The sequence below is a fragment of the Pogona vitticeps genome, chromosome 4 (genome assembly GCF_051106095.1).
Source record: "Pogona vitticeps strain Pit_001003342236 chromosome 4, PviZW2.1, whole genome shotgun sequence".
NCBI lineage: Eukaryota > Metazoa > Chordata > Lepidosauria > Squamata > Agamidae > Pogona > Pogona vitticeps.
In genome coordinates this window covers 226,251,730-226,263,909 of record NC_135786.1, presented here as the reverse complement: position 1 = coordinate 226,263,909, position 12,180 = coordinate 226,251,730, and the positions used below count along the sequence as shown (strand labels likewise).

General features: G+C 43.3%; 1 protein-coding gene across 2 annotated transcripts; it reads left to right on the top strand.

The window, feature by feature from the left end:
• Nucleotides 1–2,093: 2,093 nt before the first annotated feature.
• On the top strand, nt 2,094–11,875 carry ZHX1 (zinc fingers and homeoboxes 1). 2 transcript variants are annotated; one of them, XM_020796554.3, is made up of 3 exons: nt 2,094–2,388; nt 3,908–4,068; nt 8,364–11,875. In XM_020796554.3, exon 3 carries the CDS (start codon nt 8,567–8,569, stop codon nt 11,165–11,167), a length of 2,601 nt encoding a protein of 866 aa, XP_020652213.3. In that variant the 5' UTR covers nt 2,094–2,388; nt 3,908–4,068; nt 8,364–8,566; the 3' UTR covers nt 11,168–11,875. The 2 variants fall into 2 exon arrangements, with proteins under 2 accessions (XP_020652213.3, XP_078247750.1); XM_078391624.1 differs by having other exon boundaries at nt 2,155–2,388; nt 3,908–4,061.
• Nucleotides 11,876–12,180: the final 305 nt, after the last annotated feature.

The window sequence follows — 12,180 nt, the reverse complement described above, 5'->3', positions numbered from 1 at the left end:
ACAATCTTCTAATTACCTCCTTTTTTAAAAAAAAAAAAAGGTGATTTTTAAGAAGCAGAATTTTTCAGGCTTTGTGCCAATGGCTTGCCAACTGGTTCCCATCCCACCAAAAAAGGGCCTGGCACATAATGTGATAGGTCACATTCCTTGGAATGTAACAATAACAAGTTACATTGGAGGGCTATGCAATAATATATGTGGCATATTTAATTAATTTTCCAAGCTCTGAAAAGGTTACCACACTTGTAGTATTACTTACTGTACTTAGTGTAGCAAGTCATAGGTCTATTATATCTGTAGAGGTTTGGAAAGTCAACTCCAAAATTCCATCAATTCAAAAGGGGCTACTCTAGTTGTGGCAATTTGCTAAAAAAAGTACTGTAGTTCGATTAGGCCCATTTGAATCAATGAAACCTATGCAGTTGACTCACAAAGTCACCAGTGTTTTAGTGGGCTTACTCTAGCGTGACTGTGCCAGGCAAGGTTTCAGCCCAGAAATGATATGAAGAAAGCAGATATTGGTTCATCCCTTTTAAAACGTTAAGAGTTTGAGTTCACTGCCAGGAGGAGAATCAGGATAGACTTGGAAGGTTTATTTTTATTGTTGAGGCAAAATATTAATGGGATTTGCTGCTACATGATTGTGGATACAGTGTATGTAGATGGATTTAAAAGGTGATAAAAATTCCTCAAAGGTTATGTCTGATGCCATGATGGTCCTATGAAGGTATCCTGGTTCACAGGCAAGACCACAAGCCACTGTGGAGAAACAGCACTTAAGGGGTACCTGGGAAAATGCTCTCCCTCCTTACCAAGGCAAGTTAATGCTTAAAGACAGAATTTCACAAAAGGCTAGCCTGTGACACTTAAAATAATCTCCACTGCAGAAGGTATTGGACCCTGTATACCAATGAGCACAGGGGGTGAGCTTTTCTCATTGCCAAGAAAACTGATCAGGATGTGAGCTTAGGGATACAGGCTAAAGAAGTCGGTGCCCTTGCTATCCAGACAGGCTTGCCCTTAACTGAAACTACCTACTGAACCTTGCTCAGAGTTTGGAAGATTGCTTTTAAAAATAATTTGTTTCCATTGCAGTGTTTTGAAAAATATTTATTACTACTGTAGCTGCATTCTTCAGAAAACAGTTCATTTAAAATATCTTTAGCCATACTTTAACCATAACCTACCTTTCCCCTTGTTTTTAAAAAGGACCCAGGGCATCTTACAACAATTAAAAGACAGGATTTAAGTTAGTAACGATTGACTAGACGAAGAATCAAGCAATACAATACCAAAAACGTAGGCAACGCATATTCAATGCAGTAAGGTAGGACAATCCATTTTTAAAAAACCCCAGCTGTTCACTCAGTTATACTGCTTCCCCTCCCTTTTTGGAGGAAGGGGGGAAAACACAACCCCCCCCCTCAATGCAGGAATCCAAAGCAAAGATCTGCCAGGTCCTTATCTAAATTCCCCTTGAATGCCTCCACCCTTGGGAGCACTTACTACCTCTCAAGGTAGGTCGCTGATTCCACTGTCTGTACTGCTCGTAACAGGAAGTTTTCCCCCTGAAATCCACCCAAAACCTGGCTTTCCAAGAACCTTGAGCCCTTGGGATGATCGGGAAGAGATCCTGCCCACCCACCCCTCCTCTGTAGGGCAGCCTTTCCAAAGATTTGAAAAGTGCTCTCCTATCTATGTCCTCTTTCCGCAGAGAGAAAGAGATAGAACCGCTCGAAGGGCTCTAACAGGCATTTCCCCCCCCCCCGTGTGACAATCACCAGATCCCCTCCCCCTCCCCCAACTATCCGCCCCCTCTGGCCAGCGTGAAATCTCCCTGGGGCCAATGAGGCGCTTGCTTTCTGTTGGGTCCGCCGCCTCCCATTGGGGCGGCGACCCCACCCACCGCCTGGCTTTCTCACACTCTTGGGGAAGGGGAGGGAGGCGAGCCTTTTGGCCCCGCCCGCCCCCGCGCGCCCCCTCGTCCGTTCCGCCTTCTTTCTCTTGTGTGTTGTCGGGAGGGGGAGGCAATGTGTTGTCGCCGTCCTCCGCCCCGCCCGCTTAAAAATAATCTCCATTGAGTTCGAGGCGGAGGGGGGGGGGAGGAAGTGGAAGATGATGGATTGAATCCATCCCCCCCCCCGATTGTCCCACGGATCGACCCGAAGTGGGTGGGAGAGATGGGGTTTCCCCCCCACACACACACTCCACCCCAAAGTGCTGGTGGTTTCTAGTTCAAAGTTCACAAAGCATCACTACCCCCCTCCTCCCACCCCCCCACCCCAAAAGTGCAGTAGGATTTTTTTTTTTAATGCAAGATGGCGGACTTGCACTGAACAGGCAGAAGAAGGAGAGAGGGCTGGGAAGCAGCCTGGAGGCATTTGCAAGGTAGGGATTTATTTAAAAACAAATGAAACAGCAACTTTGGTGTTGGGATCAGCAGACAATGAGCGCTTCCCGGGAGGCGTGAAGTGGTCCACCGGATTAAGGAGGAAAACTACATATATATGTGTGTCAGTGAGAACCCGCAGGAGCAAACATTTCTCCTCCCATTGAGCACTGGCAGCCATGGATCTGATTTTTTTTTTTTTTTTTGGAGGGGGGAAATTGGTTGTATCCTCTCCTCCCTCGACTCTTAAAGGGGTTTGTGGGGTGCGGAAGGGGGGGCAACCCCCTTATCCGTGCCCCCCCCACCCGCTCCTTTGTGCTGTTTGTGGGGAGAGCTGGCGAGGAAAACGGCGAGAGGGCGAACTCCCATCCCCAGAAAAGACATATTGAAGCCTTGATCTCCAGTCGCAAATTTAGACCTAATTTTGGAGGTGGAAAAGAGGCAGTTAGGTCTCAGCTTTCCCGTCCCTGCTCATTGCTTTCATTGTTTGATGGATGCAGGTTGTGTTCCCTCCTTGGGAGGATTGGAGAGGATTCTAGAAACTATAAAACAAGAAGAGTTAGCAGCTAAAATTTAGGCCCTGATATAGAGGAAGATCTTCACTTAAAAACAAGTGTTATGATCCTGAACATACACACACACCCTTTTTGGTTGTTATTTTGTTTCCCTCTGTCTTATGCAAAAGGGTACTGCAAAATTATTTTATCTTTCCGAAATGGTACAGATAACAGCCCTAAAAAGTTCCTATCTGCCGTCACTGAGCTATACATGAGCTATTGTCTCCATTTTGTACGTACCCTACAAAGTAGATTGAAAGGGGGTGCAGTTTTTTAAGGGGGGTGTATGTTGCATGGGGTGGGGAGGTATGAGCTAGAAACTGTGGCCTGGATTAAAATTTGTCACAATTGTGTGGTACCTTTCCTCCAAAGGCGAGGCACCAGCAATTAATTTAGTTATTTTAATAACAACAAGCTTAATTTGGGTTGAGTAATTTGCCCAGATCTCTAATGACATCATGGTTGAGAAACAATTGGAACATTGATTCCCTTTTGTCTCAACGCATGTTGTCTCAAATGATCCCCTTTTGTCTCAATCCACGGGACAAAGTGTATTGAAAGCTGTAAAGTATTATAGGTAGTGTATTAAGATCCTTAAGGATCCCTGAGGCACGCTTGTTCTGTGAATTGCCTGACAGTTCTGGAACTGAGTACAAAACTACCCCTGAGGTGAGGAACTTGGCAGCTGGCAACTTGACTTCTTTAGGGAATGGGATGCAGAAGAAAAGATGCTGCCTCAAAGTGCAGTAAACTATGAATCTTTTGGCCTCTCCCCTGCCAGGTGTCGGAGCTGGTACCCCTCACTTTTCACTCTCCTCCCTCATAACTTTTCTGAGGAGGCCACAGCCCTTTGCAAGAGTGAAAGTGGGTCCCTCACTTTTGGGCTTCAAAGCTGGATGCAAAAATAGTCTGTGGGAATATTTCTATTATGAGTGCCTGTGGTTTTGCTTTTTTTTCCCAGAATGTTTTCTGCAACGCCTGCAGTCACTGTGTGATATACATGATGTTCCTCCTTCTGCCTCCAAGAACTGAGGGCTATGAAGATCTGGAGTCTCTGAGGGGACCCAAAATGAGATCATAAATGCAGCACCTCTGGAGGAACACACCTGCCCACGGTGATAGGTACTTTTGTACTGTGCCTGGTTTGCCTTTTGATGTTCGTTAGTCTTAACTGCCCAGTTAGCTAAGACTGTTGCTGCTTCTCACCTTGACCGTTGTCGTTGTCTTCTCCTCAGCCTTCCCTGTCCACCTGCCCCCAGCCTCACTTTGGTCCTTCAGCACTCTGTGCCTCAAAACATTTGAGTCAGTCCCACAGTTTGGCTTCCTTTTTTAAGACTGTTTCCAAGAACAGCTCTCAGAATTTCAAAGCTTAGGATGAAGAATTTTGGAAATTATATTGCAAGCAAGTAACTTCCCCAGTCTTTAACTTTTATTCTGCTTTTCTTGACCTCTTCTCTGACCAACACTACTGCCTTTTGCTTAAACCTCTCAATTTCCCCCTTCTGACTCATGCCTTCTTTCCTTCCTCTGTCAGTCCGTTCTTTAGAATAGTTCCTCTTGAATTTTCATCTGTCTCTCATAATGGATCTTCTCTTTCTCTTTCTTCTGCCTCAGATTCCTCCCTTAACACAAACACAGTGCTTCTTTCATCCCTGCTATGATTCCCAGAAAGCCTATTCGGTTTCCCAACAGCAAAATGATGATGAGAGGAATAGGAATAAGAATATTTGTTATATAATGCCAGTCAATGTTTTTACAATTTTGATTGACTATGCTGGGTATAATAATAATAATAATAATAATAATAATAATAATAATAATAATAATAATAATAATAATAATAATAATAATAATAATAATAATAATAATAATAATAATAATAATAATAATAATAATAATAATAATAATAATTCAAACAGACAGACACGTTGAACATAACACACCAGAGATAGTAGTAAAAGAATGAAGAAATGTCCGGATCATTGACATTGTAATTCCAGGGGATGTCAGAGTTGAAAATAAAGAATTGAAAAACTAACAAAGTACAGAGACCTGGCAATCAAAACATCTCACCTCTGGAAGAAACACACTTTAGTGGGCCCTGTAGTCATTGGGGCTTTGGGAACAATATCAATACATTTCACGCAGTACTATAAGCAGTTGCAGATCTCAGAAATCACACCACTATCTGTAAGGAATTAGAAGGCATATGGGACTTGTAGTTATACAAAGCTGTCATCTGTTAGGTTTTCTGTGTAGTTTGGATTTAAGCCACTGAGTGTTCTCATGGGATTGTATTTCAAGTTTGCTCTGCCTTGCACCAAGATAAGGAACAAGGTTTGAGAAGATCAGAGGAAGACCAAACACCACATTCCTCTTAATTGGGATGAGATAACCACCTGCAGGATCTCATGTGAAATAGGGGCGGTGAACTTTCTTACGGCCTCACAATCCTAATTGGTTAACAGCTTGAAAGTGTCAGAAAGAAGGTGGTCTAGAGACAAGTAGAAAAATGGTTGTTTCATATATGTGACAGATTGATGGAAGAAGAGAGAGGTTTGTCTTTTAAAAAGAGAAAGAAAGGGAGAGAGAGATTCGCCCAGCTTTTCTAGTATTATGATATGTAGAATGTTGATCAAGATGATTACTTAGCATAGTTTTTTAGTTGTTACTATTTTAACCTAAGAATAGTAAGCTTATTTAATAATAGTAACTGTTTGGATATGTATATGCTTTATGCTTTTAAAGCTGCAACTGTACTTTAATAGAACTATCTTGTTTTCTTAATAAAACAAATATAATTAACTCAGGACTTACCTTTTGAACAACAGGATTGCACCAGTATGGATTGGAAAGGTCACTAATTGCTACTATAACAGAGATGTCCTACCTGATCTGTCTGTTGTGCTGTCTAAGGAAGCCCACAGTCAATGATTTATTGTCTTGTAGGCAGGCAAGATTTCTTTTTCAGGTCGAGCTTGTCCATAGGGCAAGGACTAAGCACTTCCGAGGCTAAAAGGACCTGTGTCGTATGAATCCTGGATGATTTATTGCCTCTAGCATGGTCAGCAAACTGTTGTGCTTGCCCCTTCATTTACTCCCAGTAGAATTAACACTCTCTCATTCCAGGTTCATTTTCATTGGCAGAATTACCTGGATATGGCTTAGTTTAGTGTTAACTTGAAATGTATCTTATTCAAAACTACATTAAGTACCTTTCTAATGGATGTCTGAAACATTTTGAACAGTGTAATTTGGGGGCAGGGGGCAATATCTATGAAAAATAAATTAAACAAGGAAAAAGTGTTGGAATAATTTATGTTCCACATTACAGGTCCAGATGAATACAGTTTTGGCACCACTTTAAACTTTCGTTCTGCCAGAATAAAACCATAGCTCAGTAACATTATAAATGTAAGATGCTGCAGGTCTCAAATTCATCCCTGGTCTTACTAAGAAGGTTGGACTAACATTTTTCCCTGCTTGAGATTCTGGAGGGAAGCTTCCAGTTAGATTAGACAAGACTAGAAATTGACTTGGTGTAAGGCAGGTTCCTAGGAATGACCTCAAGGTTTTCTCTTCAAAAAAAGCTTGGGAAAATCTGTGTCTCTCTTTTGGGCTGTAATTCCCACACCCAGCATGGCCTCTGGTATTATTCAGAACTCTGCCATCCACAAGTACATTAGAAAAAGGTCTTTCAAGTTACCCAGGCTGTGTAAGATAGGACATAAGACCCATGACTCGGTTTATTTTTAAATGCCTTTCAAATGAATTAAGATTGTTCTATTTTAAAGAAAGTAATTTGAAATGTTAGAATTCCCTGAAAAAGGTATGGAGTTGAACCAGGAATGAGGCTTCCTACAAGCACTTATTGTCTGAAAAAAGAGTACATGTTTATACATACCACTTAATATAATGATATTAATACAATAAAGAAACCACATAGAGCAAAGACAGGTGTGGACTCTTAATTAAGTTCTATACTGAATCACAGGCTGCTTGACACATATTTTTGTGTGAAAAAAATGATAAATGGCATTGTCAAAAGAAATCAGCTGTCTGTTAACTGGACAGAAATAGCTCCCTGTTTTTGAATGGATGAGATTTACATCATATTTTCATAAAATGCTGGTGATTCATTGTGCAGGCCTTAAGATCTAGGCATGATTATTCTTGCCTTTTAATCTGTTGATCTTTTGAGTTGCTACATTTATATATGGGAAGAGAGCAGTTTTGTCTGCAGAGATTGCTGTCACTAGCAAGAATACAGTATAGCTATGAAGGTGACAGATTTATTTATGTTTTCCAGCAACATAGCAAATCACTTCTATCTAGTCCTTCTTCAAATAATAATCGGATGCCATCAAGGCAATTCTGACATGTGGCCTTTTTAAGGGTTTTCTGGGTAGAGAGTACTCAGAAATGGCTTACTATTCTCCTATTCCAAATTTTAAAAGTTAAAGCTTAGTTTCACACACAGCAGTACAAAAGCATCTGCAGGTGAAAATGACACCAATAAATGGTGCCTAATAATAACAAATGGCTGCAGACTAAAAGTAATTGGAAGCCCCTGCTACATAAGAAGAAATTGTGACTAGTAGGAGTGTGTTTATGTTATTGGTATATTAACTGCTTTGTGATACTGACGTGAGTTGCAGTTCAAGAGCATCTGGACATCCACAGGTTGCCCACCTCTGCTTGAAGGAGAAGACCATAGCTTATGGGTAGCATACAAATCTTGCATTCAGAAGGTCTCAGCTTCAGTCTTTAGTGTCTACAGTTTAAAAAGATCAGGTAGCAGGTGATAAGAAAATATTCTTTGTAGGAGACACTAGGCAGTTGCTGATAGTCTGGCCTGGTAGAGGGCAATTCAATTCCTTTATTACAGTCAACAGATCTGATAAAAGAGGGGAGCTTCCAGTGGTTCATTTCTATGGGAATCCCTTTTTCCCAGTCTATGTGATTGATGTCTTTGAAGCACGGGATTTTATTCTAGCCCTATAGAGATTTTGTCCCACCATGGAGGATACAGTCCAGAAACCACAGCATTTGTCATGTCCGTTGCTCCAGCTTGGGGTGGGCAGTTGTGGTGTTTCTGATGTATATCTCCTAGCAGCATTAACTAGCATCTCAGTGGTGAGGGATTATGAGAGTTGCAGGCTAGAAACACAGTTGCCCACCCCTCATCTAGGTCAAAGTAATGGGGAGGATGCTTATTAAGACCCCAGTGAGCTTCAAGTGCATGGTTGATGAGCTACATTTCGCTTGTGAAGTGCCTCCATTTTGGGAAGGCTATAATCCTCTTTGCAATTGAAATGGCCCAGTGTAATATATGCCACTCAGGATATACAAAGGCATTTGACTTCATGCAATGGAAGCAAATCCTTTAAACCCTTTCCTTTTCTTTTCAAATACAGGTGGCGGGTGCAGATGTTAAGAAGTTGCTGCTGCTGCTGCTTTTATCCGTTGGGTTGCAAGTGACTGTTTTCCCAAGTTGCACTATGAGAACGCTGCTGGTGGACTAAACACTCTGCATTGATGTAGATTTGGAAGTAATTCAAGCCTCCAGAAAAGTAGAAGGTTTAGGATCCGTGTCTTCTTGTGTTTTCACCGCAACAGAATGGCAAGTAAGCGAAAATCCACGACACCCTGCATGGTCCTAGCACGAGAGATGGAGCCAGAGGTCGAAGCTCTCTCTGACATTGAAGAACATTTTGCAGACCTGCCACCTGCCAATACGCCTGCGGGAAGCCTGTCAAGTGATGAGGATTCTCGGGAAAATGGGGACTCGGACAATCAGCTGGATAAAAAAATTGAAGGTGGCTATGAATGCAAATACTGCACATTTCAGACTACCGATCTCAACATGTTTACTTTCCACGTGGATTCCGAGCATCCACATATTGTATTAAGCTCCTCCTACATTTGCCTGGAATGCAAGTTTGTTACCAAGAGGTACGATGCTCTCTCGGAGCACAACACCAAGTACCACCCTGGAGAGGACAATTTTAAACTGACCATGGTGAAGCGAAACAACCAGACCATCTTTGAGCAGACGGTGAACGATCTCACTTTCGACGGAAGTTTTGTACAGGAGGAGAAAGCGGAAGAAATGGAAGGGCCTGAGGGCCCTCTGTCGAGCATCTCCATAAGCAAAACCCCCATTATGAAAATGATGAAGAATAAGAACGAAACAAAGCGAATCGCTGTTTTCCACAACGCGGCCGAGGACGGTCCTGCGGAAGAAAACGACGCTGAAACGGACCCAGAGTGTGAGGAAGTAACAGAAAAACCAGCATCTGCAGTGTCTGAATGCAATGCAAATAAAACACCAGCTGCGGAAACAGTCGGCACAGTGGTGAATCCAACAACAGTGATTCAGCCGACCCAAGTGATTACTACGATCGCATCACCGCCAAACTCCAGCTTGATTTCTAAAGTCTTGATTCCCATTAATAGCATTCCAACCTACAATACTGCTCTGGATAACAACCCTCTTTTGCTGAACACCTACAACAAGTTTCCTTACCCGACCGTGTCAGAAATTGCACTTCTAGCGACTCAAGCGAAATATACTGAGGAACAGATCAAAATCTGGTTCTCTGCCCAGCGCCTGAAACATGGGGTCAGCTGGACCCCAGAGGAGGTAGAAGAAGCCAGGAGGAAGCAATTCAATGGCACTGTGCATACGGTCCCTCAGACCATTACTGTGATTCCGGCACACATTTCGGCAGCTAGCAACGGCCTGCCTTCCATTTTGCAGACCTGTCAAATAGTTGGCCAGCCGGGCCTTGTCCTTACGCAGGTCACAGGTGCCAGCGCACTTCCAGTGACAGCCCCCATCGCTTTGGCCGTGGCAGGAGTCCCAAATCAAACCCAGCTGCAGAAAGCACAAGTTCAAGCCACTCAGCCGGCAACTGAAACCAAGCAGATTGCTGCGATCCCGGCTCCTCAGCTCACCAAATCGGAGGTGGTGGCGGCCGCTGCCAATGTGGACACGGTTGGGGGCCGTACAAAGAAAACCAAGGAACAGCTGACAGAATTAAAGATCAGCTATCTTAAGAGTCACTTTCCTCTTGATTCGGAGATCGTGAGACTCATGAAAAGTACAGGCCTGACTAAAGGAGAGATCAAGAAGTGGTTCAGCGACACCCGATATAATCAGAGGAACTCAAAGCACAACCATTATAATCATCTCAACAACGATTCTTGCACTATTATCATTGATTCAAGTGATGAAACAAACGACCCCCCGATGCAGGCCCAGCAGAAACACTCATGGAGTGCCTCTGATTTTAGCCCTCAGAAATTCAAAGAGAAGACAGCTGAGCAACTCAAGATCCTCCAAGATAGTTTCAGCAACAATCCCGTCCTTACAGATGATGAACTCAATAGGATAAGGTTGGAAACAAAGTTGACCAGGCGAGAGATTGATGCCTGGTTTGCAGAACAGAAAAAGTCCAGTGCTCTACATGAGGAGAATGAGGAAGTCGGTGAAAATAATACGGGGAACCTGAAGGAAACATCCGTTGCAGAATCCTTGGGGGGAGAAGGAGCTGGAGTACAGAAACCAGGGAAACTGGGTAAAAAATCACCTGAACAGTTACATATGCTGAAAATGTCGTTCGTCCGGACTCAGTGGCCATCAGGAGAGGAATATGACAAGTTGGCAGAAGAAACTGGACTTCCTCGGTCAGAGATTGTTAGTTGGTTTGGAGATACTAGATACGCTTGGAAAAATGGCGGCTTGAAATGGTACTATTACTACCAGGGGGCCAAGGCTAGTAGCATGAATGGCCAAGGCCATTCTAGAAGAAGAGGAAGAGGAAGACCAAAGGGGAGGGGGAGGGGGAGGCCTCGTGGGCGGCCAAGGGCCAGTAAGAGGGTTAAACACTGGGACAGAACGCCCGTCATCAAGTTTAAAACTGGAAAAGCCATCCTTAAGGATTATTACCTAAAACACAAATTTCTCAATGAACAGGACCTTGATGAGCTCGTTGCCAAATCGCACATGGGGTATGAGCAGGTGAGAGAGTGGTTTGCGGATAAGCAGAGAAGAGATGAATTAGGCCTTGAGTTGTTTGAGGAACAGGAGGAAGAAGAAGAGCCGTTGGAGGACCAGGGTGATGAAGATGACGATGAAGATGAAGATGAAACGGATGACAGCGACAATTGGGAGCCTCCACGCCACGTGAGGCGTAAACTCTCAAAATCAGACTGAATTGTCCGTTTTAGGGATAGTGGGAACATCCATCTGGCTGCACTGTGCCAAACGCCTGGTGCTGACCCTCTTGATTCTAGCGACCGCCATTTTAGAATTCAGCCCGCCTGGAAAGGGGGGGGAGGACTCGCTCCTCGGTTCGCAGAGACGGACGAGCCACTCCCAAAATCGGGAGGCACCCAGCCCACGCAAAACGGATGAGCCGTCCTTTACACCTGTGCTGATCGGAGCGCGTGATCCAAGGGGACTCTTGTGCTGAATTGCCTTATGTTTTGATTCCAAAAATCCTCTTAAGGATGGAAATGAATTTTTAGGGGAAAAAATTTAAAAAAATGTTTCCTTCCTGTTTCCAAGAGGAAAATAAGAACAAAATGAGATGGAAAAAGAAAGTGCATACACTGTACCTGTTGCAAAACTGCATGCCCCTTTTCCTCGCTCCAAGCATAAGGAAAAAGGTTCAGAGGAAAACAAGATGGGTTGGGGATAAAAGATACCAAAGGACAGAACCAGTAGAGGGTGAGGATTGCTTGAAGGGTTTTGTGGGTTTTTTTTAAAAAAGGGGAATAGAAGAAAAGAATATCTTTGTTACATATGGAGCCTGTGTGCTTAGGTTTACAGAAGTCCTATTGAATGTGTATCTCTAGCTGTGTTCAGGGAATTTGGGTCTGGAGTATGTTTTTATATTAAACTTAATCTGCGTGTATCGTATTTAAATACTAGATACAGTGAATGCAGCCAATACCAAAACTTGTCTTTGATTATGTAGTTCTTTTGAAACTATTGAGATAAAAGGATTGAATCCTGACCCACATCCCAATTCTATGGAGTACGTTCCCATAATGAAAGAAGCAAAGCTAAAAGACCACATACAGGTTGATTGGTTTAAAATAATAATGGCCAAATCTTTCTTCCTTGGGGAGTCAGATGCTCTCTGGCCTAGGTGTGTCATCATCACCTCTCTCTGGCCTTCCTTGCACCTGCCAAACACATAGATCAGCAGCAGAGAGTTGAGC

Coding starts and splice junctions, on each gene's coding strand:
- ZHX1 (XM_020796554.3), top strand. CDS start 8,567: ATGGCAAGTAAGCGAAAATCCACGACACCCTGCATGGTCCTAGCACGA.